The 18,444-nt window shown below is 45.6% G+C and overlaps 1 protein-coding gene across 6 annotated transcripts in view; it reads right to left on the bottom strand.

Moving 5' to 3' along the window:
• The window catches only part of ABCD4 (ATP binding cassette subfamily D member 4), a 36,991-nt gene that overhangs the window by 4,859 nt on the left and 13,688 nt on the right, over positions 1–18,444 (bottom strand). For 4 of the 6 annotated variants that reach the window (XM_084842483.1, XM_084842514.1, XM_084842493.1 and 1 more), the window contains 12 exons: positions 18,189–18,239; positions 13,685–13,779; positions 12,547–12,668; positions 10,306–10,397; positions 9,668–9,751; positions 7,683–7,885; positions 6,070–6,161; positions 5,728–5,764; positions 2,779–2,828; positions 1,699–1,751; positions 1,512–1,588; positions 8–123 (listed from right to left, as the gene is read on the bottom strand). In XM_084842483.1, the coding sequence (XP_084698609.1) occupies positions 8–123; positions 1,512–1,588; positions 1,699–1,751; positions 2,779–2,828; positions 5,728–5,764; positions 6,070–6,161; positions 7,683–7,885; positions 9,668–9,751; positions 10,306–10,397; positions 12,547–12,668; positions 13,685–13,779; positions 18,189–18,239 (1,072 nt within the window). Of the gene's footprint in view, positions 1–7; positions 124–1,490; positions 1,589–1,698; positions 1,752–2,778; positions 2,829–5,727; positions 5,765–6,069; positions 6,162–7,682; positions 7,886–9,667; positions 9,752–10,305; positions 10,398–12,546; positions 12,669–13,684; positions 13,780–18,188; positions 18,240–18,444 lie in introns of those variants that run through there. The other 2 variants (XR_014788950.1, XM_084842504.1) reach the window with 2 other exon arrangements.

Genomic DNA, 18,444 nt, shown 5'->3' with positions numbered 1-18,444 from the left:
TTCCTACCTTTTCCAGGCTGCTGCGATGTCCCACACTGACCAGAGTCATCCCCAGCTGCACACAGATCCGGTACAGCTCATTCTCCACATCCTCTGTCAAAGCACTGGTAGCTTCATCCAGCACTGCAAGCAAAAAACACGAATCCCATCAATGTGGCACCCTCCAAGACAACCCACAACTTCCTGTCTCTTCCTCCTCCCAGTCTCTCCCTTCTGAGTGAAGCTTGGCAAATAGGCAGATGGTGGCCATCCACCAGTTGTTATTATTTTTGTTTTCTGATTTAAGTGGCCTCTTGAGCACTTACAGCTTTTAAACCAGCAAGAAGATATAGACCAGTGACAATGTTCTTAAAAATCTGGTTTGTATGGGTAGATTAGGAGTGGGTTGCTTGCTAGTATTACTAAACACCCTGATATTCTGCCATTTTTACACAGATCTACACCTGGAAAAAGAGGCTTAATTCTAGCTTGGGAAAAGCACAGGAGAAACCTTTTGGCCATCTCAGAAGCCAGGTCTATCATATTCAAGTCATAACTGTGCACACGACACAAGGTCATCCCTCCTCTCTGGCAAGTGCCTATTTTTTTCCAGGCTATATATTGCCTCCAGTACTTGCTGGGGAACATGAGTGGGAGGAGGCTATTGCACTCATGTCCTGTTGTGGGCTTCCCATAGGCATCTGGTTGGCCACTGTGTGAAAGGAATGCAGGACTAGATAGGGTTTTGCTCTGATCCAGCATGGCTCTTATGTTCTTAATGACATTTTGAACTATTACAGATGTCATCATAGGGTACTGTTGAGAGATTTTCAAGTGCTTTTCTAGGACATGTAACCAGTAGGATACCATTCCAGATTAAACACAATGCATGTTGACAATTACCGCAATCAAAATACAATGCTACTAATGGCCTGCAGCCAATCTAGCTAGTTATTTCAAATCAACATGTAAACTTCAGGTTTCTTCACTCTGTTGTTCCTGGCCATGGCTCAGCTCTGCTTTGCTCTCGGCCTATTTTCTCCTCTCATATTCCTCCCTTTGGTATCATATTATTCTTTTCATCATTCTGGACCACTCTCTTCTTTCCTAGACATCCTCCTACCCTCTGTGCTCCCACATCACTTCGCTTGCATGCTTACAGGTCCTTGGCTGATCCTTTACTCACACCCTGCTTGTCTATTCCTCTTCATTTAGGTCTGCCCTGCTCTACCTTCTGTAGGAATTTAGCTGCTAAGCCAATAGCTGGCAGACACTCTTAAGTACAGCAACCTAGCCAATGATGACCCATGAGCTTTAGGATAAGAGCAGCGAAGCCAATGGCAACGAGAGGCCCTTCTGACTCTCCAGTCCCTCCAAAACCAATAGACAGCTGAACCAATCATGGCTACCACTACCAAAAAATTCACTTCGTGCATTACAGTATAGATTCCTCACTCAAACACACACACTCACACCCCCCTTAAGCAGGATCTTTAACTTTACTCCTCCCTGGTCTGGACTACTTTCCTCACCTGCATATTGAGGCTGGAGATAGAAGAGTCGGGCAAAGGACAGCCTCTGCATCTCACCTGGAGACAGAATATCGTACCTGCAGCAAAGGCATGGAGCACTGATGAGAACCATCTTGCAGGTCAGCTGCAGCTCAGGATCCACCTACCCCACGAATCCCACTGCACAGTTAACAGGAAGCATCCTTACCAGTTCCAGTCCACTGGCTGGTCCAAACCTCCTGCCCTCACTAACAAGTCAGACTGTATCAGACACAGAAAACAACACTGATAAAAACCAGAACATAATGCAGCCTCAATCAACAGCCTGCTAAGGTAGACACCACCTGAAAGACCTGTTTTACCTTGCTGTCTTACTCTGGCCCCACATTCCCACCTAGTGGCCAGTGTTATCCCCATCTTGTGACCAACCTCTGTATGCTCCCTGGCATCATGTCTTCATGATAATAATCATCATCAGAGTTTCTGCTGGTTTTGCTCATATAATGAACCCCAGCCTTCTCCAACGTGGTACCAGCTATGCTGGCTTGGCGATGGTGGGAGTTGTAGTCCAACACATCTGGAAGGTGCTAGGTTGGGGAAGACTGATGTACATTAACCAGGGCTTAGTTTGAGCCAAAGCTCAGCTTTGGTACCAGTTTTAACTATCATCGGCCAGCCTTTGGAATGCAAAGTGGTCCATGTTTAGAGGTACATTATCTCTGAATTTATAGAGCTCACCCTCTATGAATTTGGAATGAAGGATAAGGGTTCCCAGGTCAGACAGTGGGACCTCTAAGTCAGGCTGAAGTCTCAGCACCTCTCTTTTTTTTTTTTTTAGGAATTAAGCACTGACATTAAAAGTAAACCATTTATAGTAGGGGTACTGAACCTCTTTCAGCCTGAGGGCCAAAATCAATTTTGGAGAAGTTCTCGGGGGCCACATTCCAGTGGTGCGCGTTGCCAAAGGCAAAAGGGGGCAGGACCAAAAATACCAGCGTATTTTAGCTTAAAGCTCTTACTGCTAATAACTAAGCCTTAGGAGAGGCATTTCAACGTTACAGAATGGGGAAAAACACACAAAAGCCAGGAAACTACCAAACAATTGGTGGTCAGGAGAAAGGGGAAGGGGCATAGCTAACGGGAACCTCAGAAGACTGGACTGGAACCCCAGGCAGGCCAGATTAGGGCTCATGGACCTGAGGTTCCACATCCCTGATCATAGCCACTTTCTTCCCAAAACTGGGATAAGAGACAAGCCATTATGCTGTTTATTTCCAGGATCACTCACCAGCCCAGTCAGCTCCAGGAATTTCAGTATCCTTTCATCATCTGAAGATCCTATTATGCAAGAGGTTACAGTCATGACAATAGATCTGTGGGGGTTGCACCATCTAGGCAAGCATGGCTCTGAAAATGGCTGAGCAGGGTACTCTATGGCATTTGTCTGCTTAGATCATTTTTAGAAGAACTGAAAAGCTAACAGGGCAAGCCTAAACACATTACATGGAAGTCCATCCCTACTGATAACAATAGAATATGTTACCGCATAATGTACATCATGGGTGGGCAGCCTTCACGCTTGTCAGATCTATTCTGTTTTTCACTAGAACCCCAAGATCCACCAACTAGAGCTAGGTGTAAAAGACATACAGATTTAAAGAACAGGGTGCCTCTGAGCTCATTCTGAGCCTAGGGATTTGTTCTCAGTACTCCATCACAACTAGCTCACAGTCTTTTCACACAAAAGTCCACTCCTGATTATCCCAAGCTTTCTTCATTTCAGCAGCCTAAATCGGGTGGAAAAAATAATTTTGTTGCTGCTACTGATAAACAACTGACAATCAGAAACTCTTGGTAATCTACTGCAAATCAACCAGAGATCTACCAGTAGATCCCAACTGACCTTCTGTCGATCCCTGATGTATGCAAGTTTGAGGGGAATATCAGTTAACAGGTGTGTATTGCAAAGCTGGCAACATTTAGGAATAATACTCAGAACTGAATAGACTGGTCACTCCTAGCATATCTAGAGGAACAGGGAGGTAGGGAAATGGTAGGGGGAGATCATTCACTTCCTTCACAGAATGACTCTTAATGTTCTTAGTACGCTAAAGTCTCTGTTGTTTGGGCAAACCACAGGAAGCAGCCTTACCAGTTCCAGTCCATTGGCTGGTCCAAACCTCCTGTCCTCACTAACAAGTCAGACTGTATCAGATACAGAAAACGCCCTCTCCCCAGGCCCTCCCCCTTCTGGTATGTCAGTTCCTGCCATCAGGTTTCTCTTCAGTTAAATGTTAACATTGGCAGCAACATTAACACACTTAAGACAGGATTTGAAACCATCTTCAAAACAGACAGCTACATCGGCCCTTTAAGCTGGGAATCCCAAGTATGAAAACACAGACAACGGGAGAACAGGAGTTATCTAAAACATTAGAGGAATGTAGCATGCATATATCTGAGCAACAGCTTAATATAGACATGTGAGCTAGTAGCCACTGAGACAGGAACAGAGCAGAAGGGCTGACAACCTACAAAGCAAGTGCAAGTTTTTATTTGCCAAAAAGGAATTAGGTTTATATTAAGATGAACTTCCAGACTAACTGGAAGCAGAGCACAGCTGCCAGTTAATCAAGTGTTGTTTATTTAGATATCATCTCACTAATGGCTCCAAAGTCTGCTCTGAGTGGTTCTCAACTTCATTTTCACTGACAAGCCCACGTCTAATTAATTTGCTAGGAACCCAGACAACGTTCTGTGCAAAAGGAGCACCATTTGATCATTCTGGCCTGGTTCACACCTGCAAGTACAGCACCTGAACCTGCAAGATTAAGTGACCACTTGTATCTGTCAGTGAGCCACAGCACGGACAAAATATTCAAATCACCTCATGTCACCTTAAACACAAATGCAGCTCTTATTTGGCTGCCATATTAGGAGCCATCCCACCCTTCCAAAAGGGTTGCAAAATTTGGGTTGAATATTTTGGTCCAGCCCTATTGTAAGCTCCTTGAGGGCTGGCACCTGTAAATGTTTGCTTATGAAACTGTTGAGTGCGACGTACACTGATGCTGCTGTAACTTTTCATCACAGGGATTGGATACTGATCTCACAGCTACTTCATAATAATCGTGAAGCACCAGATTGAGATGAACAAATTATATATGATGCAGAGAAGAACTCAAGGAATGTTATTATTATAGCACACCAAAATGTTGAAACCATAATATGTAATAAGCATTAACACGAAGGCAACAAATTGATCCATAGTGCTTGATCAAAGGTGGTTAATGTAAATTATGATAAATAACACAGCCACATGGGGACAGGGGTGCTTAGTCTGTGGAGGATGTAAATTCGTGTAAAATGGAGCCCACACCCCCACCCCTCTATGGCCCATTGGCCTCCACCTACCATAGGGGTGGGACACTTCAGGGGGGTCCAGGGCCCACTTTCGATCCCCCTCCCCGCCCTGCAGGCTTCACTTCTGCTGCCACCGCAGTACTGAATTTCGTGGCAGCAAATAAAATATGGCCGTTTGCTCCCAAATGTTAGCAGCAAACTGCTACAGAGTGTAAAAAGGTCAAATTTAGCTCCCTAGCAGCTAGAGATATAAAAAGGTGAAATTTATCTCCAGTACGGCAAAAAGGTGACCTCTTTACCACTGCAGTATTTTTGCTGCTGCCAAATTTAGTGGCACCACGGAGGCAGGGGGCAGCAGGGACCGCTCTGGGGAAGCAGCAGAGGCTGCACGCGGCCAGCATGTTGCTCACCCCTGTCCTACAGACTTAGTGCTGGTAGCCTCCAGCTTCACAATGGAAAAGTCACAATCAGAAGTGGATGTATTCTGCACCCAAAAATAAGCTGAATTCGGTTCCAAAAATACTAAATTCTGCGTTCAGCATGCCTTGTGCAAATGAGACATATCAGCAACATTTACTTTGGCTTATTTTATTTGAGTGCAGAACACAACACCACTGGCCACGATACACATATCACCCACTGAAATATTATTTCAGCTTCACAGCCCGCAAACCAAGTATGCATAAGGATGGACATTTTGCAGTTCTCCACATACTGAACACCCCTGCAATTAATATCCAAAGACCCAGGCAAAGACAAGGCTAATTCATGCAATGCAGACAAACTCTGCAGAGAAGAGGCACACAGTGTCAGCAGAAAGCAGAAGCTCTTCTAGTCCATTTGGGGTCAACTGTTCTGGTGTACTCCCACTCACCTGAAACCGGATAGATTTCCTTCAGAGGGTATATTACCTAAATTAAATAAATCAGATACAAACTCCAAATGAGAAGCCTCACAATCATACAAAGGCTAAGGAGAACAGGCAGCCGCAATGCCCCTCTATTACGGGCCCTTTGATAACTCATGTTGGGCTACTGGCCTTATATTATTAGCTATTAGAGCTATTTATAAGGCTGGCTGATTTCTTGCTACTGAGACTGAGCTGGCAACAACTACAACAGGTACTAGTGAATTTCTTTAGAATCACTACTCAAACTAGCCTGGGGCAAGCAGGAAGACTAACCATCCCTAAGAGTCCGGCACCAAGATAACTCACCTGTTCCCGCAGGGTCCCATCTGTGAAGAAAGGCCGCTGTGGCAGTATCACCACCCCATGGGGTCCAAAGCAAGTCAGCATGTGGACATGTCCTGTGCAGATGCAACAGAAAGAATCACATACACAAGTCTACAGCCCAATACTTCCTTATTAATAACCATAATCATAATCAAAATATTTGGCAATTAACTCTTCAGAAAGTCACGTACATTAACTCAGTAGTTCCCACAACAAGCTGGTAAAGTAGGGCAGTATCATTCCCCATATTGCAGATTTGGGATTGTGGGGCCTGGAAGAAAGAGGCAGAATACTAATGGTTTGTCTAAGTCAGGAATGGGGACGCTCTGCAGGGGTTCTTCATCAAGCCTGGCAGCGTCTTCAGCAGCTGATCAGAGATAACTGCTCTTCCCTGCTTAGCACTGAAAAAGACTCCCTTTCTCAGTGCTTCGCAGGGGAAACGTAACAGCTTCTGTTCAGAGATAAAAGCTTTTCTATGTGGGGCAAAGAGGGCAGGGCCCTGACAGGAAGCTCGCAATGATTCAGTCTTTCCTTCTGACCCTTGTCCTGCAAAGGTTTTCCCCTGCTTACTTCTGAGTGGACATGCTGCTCACGCTTACTTCTGAGTAGACATGCATAGGCTTGGTGTTTGGGATGCTATTTGAAAGTGCTGCTGAGTGATTCAGTCCTGCTTACTTGTGAGTAGACATGATGCTCATGCTTACTTTTGAGTAGACATGCTTCCTACTATAAATTGGTAACAATGGAATTGGGGGATTTTTCAGCCCCACCCATTTTTGCCTTTGGCCCCGCCCACCACTGGATTGCAGCCTGAGAGCTGCTCTGAAATGGAATTTGGCTCTTGGGCTGAAAAAGTTTAGTACCCCGGTCTAAGACTACCTAGTGAGTTCATGACTCAGTCAGGATTCACACTCTGGCTCACTATCTTAGGTTGCAATCTTATATACACTTACCTGGGCAAAAATTTCATTGACTTCTGCATAGACATCTATAGCATTGCATTGTTAATCACTACAGTACGCTACCTCTCAAGAAGACAGATCCAGACAATGGAAAAATAAATGAAGCCAAGTTCACCAGCCTAGCTCTGCAGTGCCACTTGACATCTTAGGCAATGGCCATGGGTAAAAGGAAACCACCATTTACTTCACACATTGCTACTTATAAGCATCTCACAGTAGCTCTAACTGCATGGGGAACCAGGCACTTGTTGGGTCCAATGATGCACTGATAAAAGCTTTACCTCATGCTCGTGCAAGCATGAATGTGTGGAGCATGTAATAAGTCCTGGCTCACCATGTGGCTAGAGCCTACAGATGACTGGCTTTCTACACTGTGAGACCGGTCATGTGGGATGGCTATAAGCAGTGTCCATGTGACAAGTGGTCATCTGTTGATACGTCAGGTTTGAATGGGTCAAGGGAAAAACCTGTTACCTCAACACAGTAACCAGCAATAGCTGTAAGAACCCAAGCACAAGAGAGACTGCAACGGAGTTTGTGAACACCGTGCAAAGGAGGGACCAGTGTTCCACCCACAGGCCTGCTAAAAGGGCCCCTATCAAAGCAACGTTTCAGGGAAGCTGATGGACTCACCCGTTTTGCTCTCCCAGAGGCCACCAAGGACACGCAACAAAGATGTCTTTCCTGTGCCTGTGTTCCCGGTAATGAGGAGATTGCTCCCTTGTGTGACTCTCAGGTTTAGGTCCTTGATGAGCAGCTTCTCAGAAGGAGCAGAGAGACAGACTTCCTCCAGGAGGAAAGCTGTGTCCCTGGAGACCATCTTCTCTTTGGAAGCACTAAAAGTATCAAGCCCCACAAAAAAAGAGAGGGGAAAAGAGAAGTGCATGGAAGGAGAAACAAACACTGCCTTAGAGTACATTACAGGAGTACCCTGAGAGGGTGGCCTACAGGTCATCATTTTAATTCCCCACTTAGGAAGCCTGGAACTAGAGATCTAGCCCCAGCCACACAGCGAGCAATGTGCAGAAAGACACTGGCCCTAGAAAATCTAAGTTAAAACCCCACAAAAATGTTATGGCGCATGTAGCATTTTGTCGCAGAAGCAGTTCTCAACAGTCAGCCACTCTGGCTCCTGCTACCTTTGCTGAAGTTTGGAGAGAGAGGGTGGGGGAGGGAGGAAAGAGGGGAACCCATAAAGCAGCTCAACAAAATATATGCCCTGCCCTCAAGAGGGGCCTAAGCAAGCTTTTGGTAGTTTAAAAGAGGTAATCATTAGGACCTCTAAGCCCCATTAAAAAGGGCCAGGGCCTGCAGTCTTCCCTCCTCTTCAAGCCTCTATGCTTCTCTTCCACAGCCTATCCAGCATCAACTGCTGCTCCTCTCAGGTAAGAACATATGAAGGGTTGTGCTGGATCAGCCCAAAGGCTGATCCAGCCCAGCATTCTGCTCACACATTTGCCAACCAGATGCTTATGGGAAGCCCACAAGCAGGGCAGAGCACCATAGCACCCTCCTGCTCACATACCCTATCCCCAGCAACTGGTACTGAGAGGCATACTGCCTCCGATACTGGAGATCACACATAACCCTCAGGACAAGTAGCCATTGATAGCCTTATCCTCCATGAATTTGTCTAATCCCCTTTTAAAGCCCTCCAAGTTAGTGGCCATCCCTACATCTTGCGGTAGCGAATTCCACAGTATAACTATGTGCTGTGTGAAGAAGTACCTGCTTTTGTCTGTCCTCAATCTTCCACCATTCAGCTTCACTGGGTGACCCAGGTTCTATTATTATGAGAGGGAGAAAAACCTCTCTCCACACTATGCATAATTTTATACACCTTTATCATGTCTCCTCTTACGCATTGTTTTTCTAAGCTAAACAGTCCCAGACATTATAATTGTTTCTCATGATGGAGTTGTGCCAACGTTTTTCCAGCCCTGCATATCTTTTTGGAGGTCCAGCAACCAGATTCCATTTGTCATCTGGGCTTGCATCTTACCTGTATCCCCACTGACTGCTCTATCAATCAGGTGTTGTGAAGCAGAGTGCTGGATAATGGATATAGAGTGCTTGTCCCCCTTGCTCTGAAAGTTGTCCCCACCAACTCTCCCCACAGGCTTTTCTTGATGCTGGATCTTGGCTGGGAGCCACTGACACATTTCACCAATATAAAAGAGGACAGAGCGTAGCTCAGCGCCACAACATGCAGAAGATCCCAGGTTCAACCCCTGGCATCTCCAGTTAAAGAAGGATAGGGACCTGCAGAGAGCTGCTGTCAGTCAGAGCAGTCAGTATCAGCCTGGATGGACAGATAGTCTGACCTGCTGTAAGTCAGCTACCTATGTACTTAGCTTCTTACTTCACCTTGGGACTCCCCAGGTTTGTTTCAAGCACTCAGCAAGCACTATATATCATGACAGAGGGATATCTAAAGTGTAAATAGTATTTGGGCTGCAAGATTCCACCCCCTAGCATGATTCTATTATCTCAGCGGCAAGGCAAAAGTGTACAGCAGCCATTTGCCCCCCCCCCCCAAAAAAAACAAAAAAACAAAAACCCATCACAGGAAACACAGTGGCATAGTCAGGAAGCAACCATCCCATATAACTACTCACCTGTTGAAGTCCCATTTGGCTTGCAATTCACAATCATTTTGTTTCTTGGAAAGTTTCAGAAGTATCTCCTGCAACTCCCCAATTCTACATACACACAAGAGAATCAGTAATTGAGAGAGAATGACAGAGAAACAGTTATTCTCAAAGCAATTCCTATCTTTAACAGCAAAGCCCAGAAGAGACTTGTTGAGAAGCCCCACCTCCAAAAGGAGGGAAAGTAAAGACTTATCAACATATAAAGCAGTTAACTTGTGGAGTTGTAGTGGACCCCTGAAATGCAGTCTAAATATGATCAGCACATAGGCTGCGACACCAGCCACCCAACACTAACTGATTTAAGAGGAAGAATTCAGATTCCCTCTTCTGCTGCCCCCAGAGATTCTAATTACAGACATTCAGCATCTTATGCCTAAAGAAAAGAGAGAGGCTGCCTTGTCAGTTTCTTCTTCTTGAGAGACCTCAGAGGAGAACCCCAAATCGTGTAACCATACTGAGACACATGGACTCTCATGGACTATATGACCTTTCATGGATGCATAAGAAGCAGAGCCTTCCTTTGCTCTTCAGCTTTGGACAGACTCATGAAGACCCACACTAAACAACTGCCTCTCAGGCAGGCCACAGACAAGAGGGCTTACCTGTGTGTATAGCCGGCTACGTCAGACACAGTAGTGGAGAGGTCAATGAGCCGGCTAAAGCAGCTAATCAGGTAAATACAAACAAATGCATTCTACAAGACAAGAAAATCACATGCAAACTCAGAGTTAGCAAGGGTTGGGAATCAATTCATAGGAGAAGAGCTGCTGATACTCTCTCCCCTTGCTCCTACAAAATTAGCTTCCGTCTTTTCAGCTGCTAGCAGGGCTGACTGTTATCTGTACCCATGAAACCTAAGTTCTGCACTGAGAATTATGTAGGTCAGTCATTTCACATAAACCTAGCAGATTGTTTGCCATGTTTGGTATTTACAGAATTTTGGCAAGGACTGAATTAATAATGGAAAGCAGGCCAGGAGGGGTGTGGAAAGCTGCTCAAGGTACCTGCAAAAGCCTTCTACTGGTTACCCAACTTTCAGCAAATGCTGCTCAGGTATTTTTGATCTCCCTGTCTCCCCAAACCAGGAATCTTAGCAATTTGCTTTCTTTTAAAAGACAACAGAGAAGAGCTGGGGCTCTCAGGATGCTGAATTATGCACTAGTGCAGCCTTCCCCAACCTGGTGCCCTCCATATGTAGAATGAAGTTCCCATCATCCCCAGTCAACACACCTACGCTAAGGTCTGGCTAAGTGATTCAGCAAGGAAGAAGAAAACATAGGATTATGCTGGGGATAGAGGTTTGGCCAAGGAGGAGTACAACCCCAGAGTCAGAGAGTAACCCAGCAATCCCACAGCAGGGTATGAATTAATACACTCTTGCCATCTCCTCCCATACCAAGGCCACTGAGGCAAGTTGCCTGTTGGGGCTGTCTTAGGGCAGCATCCCTCCCACTGACATACTGCCCTTTCACACACACAGGGCTCTGCTTACACACCATGGGGACTCACTTTACACAGGAACAACTGCCTAACAGAAAGCTAATCTGAAATATGACCTCTATATCTAAAAATGCACCTCCATGACATCTGTACCTTAAAATGCACAGTCTTGCATTTAAGAGCATGAAAATAAAGAACAACAACATGGAGGGGAGTGTCAGGGACTGCAGTGTTTTTTAAAATAGCAGCCTATATCTGCGTGCAACTAGCGTCATCATCCTGCCAAGGTCCACAGCAATTCCCAGCAGTGCTGGGATCAACACCCCCTCCATGGGGTCATGACAACCAGCCACCACCTTTGCTCTAGTCAGGAGGCTGCCCCCTTCCAACTTGAAAGAAGCCTCTCACTGCACAGTGAGGCATGCCAGGCCCAACTATTTTTAGATCTGTCTGATTAGTTTCAGATGAGCTCTTGATGAGCTCAAGGAATTCTCTCTCTGAGGACTGACTTAGGCCACCCCTTGTTTTCAGTAGAAGGGATCTCATCCCATGACAGGTGAAGCCATACATTTGCCTTCTTGAATATCTACACAACAAGCCAGCTGGCTGGCATCCGTAAGTCTCCGAACAGTCAATAGTATGTGGGAGCAACATGCATCCCATGGCAGGACTGTGTGCTCTTGTTGATCTCATTCCATGTTTCTCCTTAGTTATACAGCAACAGCATTCCTAAAAAGCAGTGTCATATTGGCCCATGAAATGTATGGGAAAGAGAGCCATTTTCTCTACTACCAATATCTAGGGAGAAGATCTGTCATGATATCATTCCAGAATTCTAGAACCTGGTATGGGTGCAAAATTAACATCCTAGGAATCTCAGCTTTCAACTCTTAAAAAATAAAATAGAAGCATGTTTCTAGCTTTTATGGCTGAGAAGACAGGCTTGAAATGTGTGAACAATGAGTGGTAAAATATCAGAAGTCATATTTTCAGTGCTAAGGGCATCAGTTTCATACATATATTTGAGCTGTATGATTCACATCTACATACACGTCTGCCAAAATCCTTTTCTTTCAGCACACAGATGTGCCTTTACTCCAGATATGGACAACTTGCAGTCTTCCAGATATTTTGGTCTGCAGCTCCCATCAGCCCTAGCCAGGTGTAGGTCAAAAGAGCTGGAGAGCCACAGGATGCCCACTCCCGCTTTACTCCCTATCCAGCACACCTCAGCCTTAGACTAAACTCCTCTTGGTATGATCCCAATGTAAGAAACCTCGGCAGGTTCTTGAATGCTTTGTCTAATGGCTGTTAGAGGACTCCCAGATGGCTGGAAAGGCAAGGAATGCTCTAGCGAAAACAAAAGCACTAGCTTCTTATCTAGAAGAATTGCCACAACTCACCTTGCTAATTAAGGAGCTCAGTTCTGCTGGATCCAAATCACCGTAGACCCCACCAAATATGGGAATGGCAATCACCACGTAACTCAGGATGCTGCCCAGATAGTCAAAAGTGTTGATCCCAACTGAGCACAAAACACATCAGCATGAGCCAGTGAGTAGTGGGGAATTTCTGCCCAGATAACAGGCCAAGATCTCATGCTACATACTTGGGACCAAATACAAAAAGGCAGGATCTTTCAACAAAGAAACCTGCTTCTAAGAAGAATTTCTTGACAGGGTTGCAAGGATCACCAATTCTAGAGAGATGCATGCAGATATCTGATCACCTACCATTTTAACTACAACCAAATTAAAAACAAAACCTGTATTGTCATAGCAGTGGATTACTGTGGGCAAACAAGGTTTCCTTTGACAATGCAGCTCCCTTTAGTGGGGTTTCTGCTTGTCTGCCACCCTCAAAATGTATCTCCCCCTTCTCCATCTTGCTTTTTAAAGTCACATGGAGATGTGTACCATTTCTGCCAAATCATACGGCAGACAAAGGGAGAGAAAAGACAAGGAAGCACACAATGGCAGACTAGTTTGGCCCACAGATGGAAATGATGGCAGAACAGGTAATTTGGGGTTACCACCTTTTCACACTTTTTTTGATTCTCTGTGACATTTAACAGAAGCATATGCTCTGGGTGCAACCCCAGCTTCTTGTACTCAGGATAATACATGTCAAGTTGTTTAGGAGTTAAATCTACTCCAGTTCAATACCCAGTAACAAAACATTTGCACAACTTCTCTGGCAGAGCCTAAGCTAGCAAAATCCACAAGGGCCAAGTGCTGCTTGGCCCAAATCCTGGCCCTATTCTGCCAGAGGGCCTGGAGTCTGGTCCTTCAGGCCCTCTTGCTGGCCCTTGCAGGTACTTAAGTACAGGCCCAGGATCTGTATTTCTCTCTGAATTCCCATGGAACTCATTTTCTATCTCAGACTTGGCCAATGGTTCATGTCCTTATTATTTATTCCTATTGGCAGGAATCATTGCCCCCATAAATGTTTCTTCCCTTGTAAGACTCAATTCCAAAGTTTCTGCCTGGAGAAATTACATTAACAAACTTACAAATTAAAGAGGGAAAGGATTCTGCTTACTGTATAGCCACAACTCCTTGCCCATCAACTCCCTCTGTGTCTGCAGGAGAGTTTGCAGCCTGCGGTTGGTGCGCATGTGTTCAACCTCACCAGCTCTGCAAAGCAGCACAATAAGACACAGTCAGTCCATACAGTGATCATTCCTGCAGACCCCGAGTTGACTGGGGCAAGCTGCAGGTGTGTGCATGTGCTGAATAGCAAATAGACGATGGGGGCAGACTGCTGCATATGTTCAGTTTCTTCACGGGAAATGTGTTAAGGGCCCAGTGACGAGAAAACTAATAAAGCTAAAGATTTTATAGCACTTTTTGAAAGATGCTTAGGCTCTGGCCAGTCTCCAGGGGAAGCCAGTTCCAAAGTTGTAGGGCAGCCACTAAAAACAATTCTCCCTGTATCCTTCCTGTCGAAACATAAGGAGTTAAAAGGATCAATCAATCTGTCCCATGGTGATGGGACATAAAGTAAAAGGTGATCTGTTGAGTGCACCGAGCCCACACAGTGTTAAGGGTGTTTTAGGTCACAACAAAGAACAACCCTGAATTGTGTCTGGAAATCAAGAGAGAGCCAGAGCTGCCAGTCCAAAGAGAGCAGAAAAGAAAGGAGAACTGAAGGGGGTCAGGGGCTCTCTGACCTCCCTAGCACTTTGTTATTCACAATATTAATGCAGTGAGAGAGGGTGGGCATCGATCCGTCTCCTGGAATAAACAAACAAAACCTAAGGTTACAGGAACATGAGGAAAAGAAAGCCACCCTCCTTCTTTTGCTTCGAGATACCTCTAAACTAAGGGAATTTGAGGCTCTCAGAATGATTGTGGTTGTTTGTTTCTAGTGAGATTCCCAATGATAATGGCGACCTCATGTGGCAAGAAGCAGAAGGGCAGACGTGGTGTGTGTGTTCCTTCTATTTTGGTTTGCTGCCCTCCTCTCTCCCTCTCCCATCACTATGTCCCTCCAGTGTTAGTCACATATTTCCTGCCCACAATCACTTTCTGCTTTCAGAATTGTGGTCTGTTCTATTAATTGAACAGTAGTAATGCTGAATATGTGCACACAAAGGTGATCATCTGGACACCTTCTAGATGGATACGGCTGTCAGTGACTACTAGTCCTGATGCCCATATGTTACCTCCAGTACTGGAGGCAGTATGCTTCTATATATGCAGTGGTTCCGCTCCTACTTGGATGGCCGATTCCAGAAGGTGGTGCTGGGGGATTATTGCTCTGTGCCATGGCAATTGTGTCATGGGGCTCCACAGGGCTCTATTTTATCCCCCATGCTGTTTAACATCTACACGAAACCGCTGGGGGAGGTTATCCGGAGGTGTGGGCTGAGGTGCCATCAATATGCGGATGACACCCAGCTCTACCTCTTTTTCTCATCAAAACCAGGTGAGGCAGTGGCTGTTCTGAATCAGGGCCTGGGCACGGTAATGGACTGGATGAGGGCCAATAAACTGAAACTCAATCCAGACAAGATGGAGGTAATGTTAGTGGGTGGTTTGTCTGCTCGAGTAGGTGATATTCAACCTGTTCTGGAGGGGGTTGCACTCCCCCTAAAGGATCACGTTCGTAGTTTGAGGGGTGCTCTTGGATCCAGAACTGTCACTTAAGGCACAGGTGAACTCAGTGGCACGGAGCACTTTTTATCAGCTTAGGCTGGTATACCAACTACGCCCTTATCTGGACAGAGATCGCCTAGCTACAGTTATCCATGCCCTGATATTCTTGTCTGGATTACTGCAATGCGTTATACGTGGGGCTGCCTTTGAAAATGGTCTGGAAACTTCAGCTGGTCCAAAATGGGGCAGCAAGACTGTTAACAGGGACTGGCCTGCGAGCTCATATTACGCCAGTACTTTTTCAGCTGCACTGGCTGCCAGTCCATTTCTGGGCCCGATTCAAAGTGCTGGTATTAACATTTAAAGCCCTTAATGGCTTGGGGCCAGGTTTTCTGAAGGATCGCCTCCTCCCATATGTGCCTGCCCGGACCTTAAGATCATCGTCAGCGGCCCTTTTCTGTGACCTCCTGCTAAAGGAAGTGAGGCAGGTGGCTACTAGGAGGAGGGCTTTTTCTGCTGTGGCACCCCGGCTGTGGAATGAGCTCCCTAGCGAGGTTCACCTGGCACCTACATTGTATTCCTTGAGGTGCCAGGTGAAGACCTTTTCATTTTCCCAGGCATTTTAGCATTTTAGCTTTCTAGACTTTTAGCTTTGCTGTTTTAAAACTGTATTTTAAACTCCTGCACTGCTGCTAGGTTTTATTGTGGTTGTATTGTTATATTGTGGTTTTAATGTTCTATATATTTTATATTGTTTTATTGTGTGCTGTTTGGTTTTAATTTTTGTGAAGCGCCCAGAGAGCTTCGGCTATTGGGCGGTATAGAAATGAAATAAAAAAATAAAAAAATTGCTGGGGAACATGAGCAAGGGGATGCTATTGCACACATATCCTACTTGTGGGCTTCCCACAGGCAGCTGGTTGGCATTGTGTGAACAGAATGCTGGACTAGATAGGCCTTTGGTCTGATTAAGCATGGCTGCTCTTCTGTTTTCTCCCACCTTCCAATCACTTTGCTGGAATGCAACAAAAAGGTATATGGGGACTGGTGGGGGAGAAAAACTACATTTCTGTGGGATTCAGGAGTAGCTGAGACTCTGTAATGTGGGAGCAGGGGGAGAATAAACAAAGTGTTTATTGTGATGGGTGAACTGGTGAATGTTCAGAATTGTTTTGAACAAAATTGTTGCAAGGGGGAAAGATATCAAGGGAGTGTGATGAAGGAATGGCCAGATAACAGGATGCATGTCCAAAAATACCAATTAATAAGAAGTGGCTTTTGCATTCTTTTTAGAAAGTGAACGACACAAAAAGCAGAGCCTAACTGGGAACAGGAAAAGGGAAGAAGTGCTGAAGCAAGTTATTTCAGGTACATTTAGACAAAAACCATGCAAAATAAACCTGTTGCAGACATATTCTAATGTCTGGCCTAAACAACATGGCAGACTTATCACAAGCCACTGGGATCCAAATGTTCGCTGACCATGGTGAGCATCCCTCCCCCTTTGGCAAGCATGCCGAGCTCCCATGCTTCTTCTGGGCTTGGAGCTGGGGAAGAGCGCTGGGGGATCCTCCCTGCAGTTAAACTCTCCTTTGGAGGCTGCCTCCCTAAGCACAGTATGACATGGCTGGGCCCCTGAATTCTGAGTGGCACTGGGAATGCTTCCACAATGCAATGCAGCTGTAGAGATGCTCCCTGGCCCTCCCTGAGCCTGGAGCTGGGAAGCAGCACCATTCCAGACCTTGGATCGAGCTCAAGAGCACTCGGAATGCCTCCAAAGCACAATAATGTTAGAGATTAGGCCTCCATTCATCCCCAAGTTGGGAGAAGGGCAGGATCACAGCCATCACAAATTATGGTTGGTTTCCAAAGCCAGTCAAAAGATGCGGACCTGGTTGCAGACTAGAGCTGCAGTGAGGCTACAGTAATGGTGGGAGAATAATGACAGATTTTCACACACACCAAAGCAGCAGTGGAACAGGAAAGCCCCGACAAAGTGCTCCTGGCGTTCCCTAGTTTTAAGGCTAACCTGGATTAAAAGAAGAGCAACAAACACTATCTGTTCTGAAGGGAATAAGTTGGGGGAAGGAACTGAAGTCAATGAAGGGAGAATAAAGTGAAGGTGATTACTCTTGTTAACAGAGGCCTGGTCTAGGAAAAGTGGGGTTAAAATTAAAATGAAAGAAGCATGGACTGCAGAAAAGCTTCCATAATGGCATGATATATTAGGCTGTCAAACATATTCCAGAGCACAGCACAAGTTCCTAAATAGAATGAGGGGACAGAATAGACCCCTATTCTGGAATGGATGATCCTTTAAAATGTGTATGGTAGATGCATACCCATGTTTATTTGCTGAGATCATAAAACAGCTTTCCCCAACACAGCACCCTCCAAATGTGTTGGACTACAGCTCACATCATGCTCAGGCAATATGGCCATTGGCCAACACATCTGGTGGGCATCAGGTTAGGAAAAGGCAGTATGCCTATGTACACCAGTTGCTGGTGAACATGGGTGGGAGGGTGCTATTGCGCTCATGTCCTGCTTGTGGGTTCCTGGTCGACAGCTGGTTGGCTGCTGTGTGAACAGAATGCTGGACTAGATGGACCCTTGGTCTGATCCAGCATGGCTCTTCTTAGGTTCTTAAAAGCCATCTTAAAGGAATGTACTGTACAACAGTCAGACTTACAGAGCATTCTTGAATTTGCTTTTCCTTTAAGAAAATAACATGGCCTAGCACAGGAGTTTTACATGATAAAGGAGACAGTAGTAAGAGTTATGCAGTAGGAACAGAAGAGAGAGATCAAGCACTTGGCAAAAAGGTGGAGAAAACTGAATAAAGGAGACAAGGCAAGCAGGTGCCTGTACATACTTCTCCCTTTGATTCCAGGAGCCAAAAGGTGTTACAAGAAGAGATACGAAAGAGAGAAGCACAATCTTACCTGTAGAAAGCAGCAGATTCAGCATTCACCCGTAGCTGCATGTGCTTAAACCTGCAGAAAGCAAAGAAAATATTTGCTTCAGTGGGTGACCATTCCTTGGGCTAGGTCAGGGGTGGGCTATCTGTGGCCCTCCAGATGATGTTGGGATTATGTCTGCCACAGCATAAATGGTCACTAAGACGTAGGCTGGAAAACAGATACAGGTGCAGACAAAGGAGCAAGAACAGCATTGTAGCAATATCATAAATTCATAGGG

This window comes from Heloderma suspectum, chromosome 1, assembly GCF_057233095.1.
Source record: "Heloderma suspectum isolate Gila_16-S chromosome 1, 16-S_ref, whole genome shotgun sequence".
Lineage (NCBI taxonomy): Eukaryota > Metazoa > Chordata > Lepidosauria > Squamata > Helodermatidae > Heloderma > Heloderma suspectum.
The sequence above is the reverse complement of the archived record's forward strand: the minus strand, read 5'-3'. Positions and strand labels throughout refer to the sequence as shown.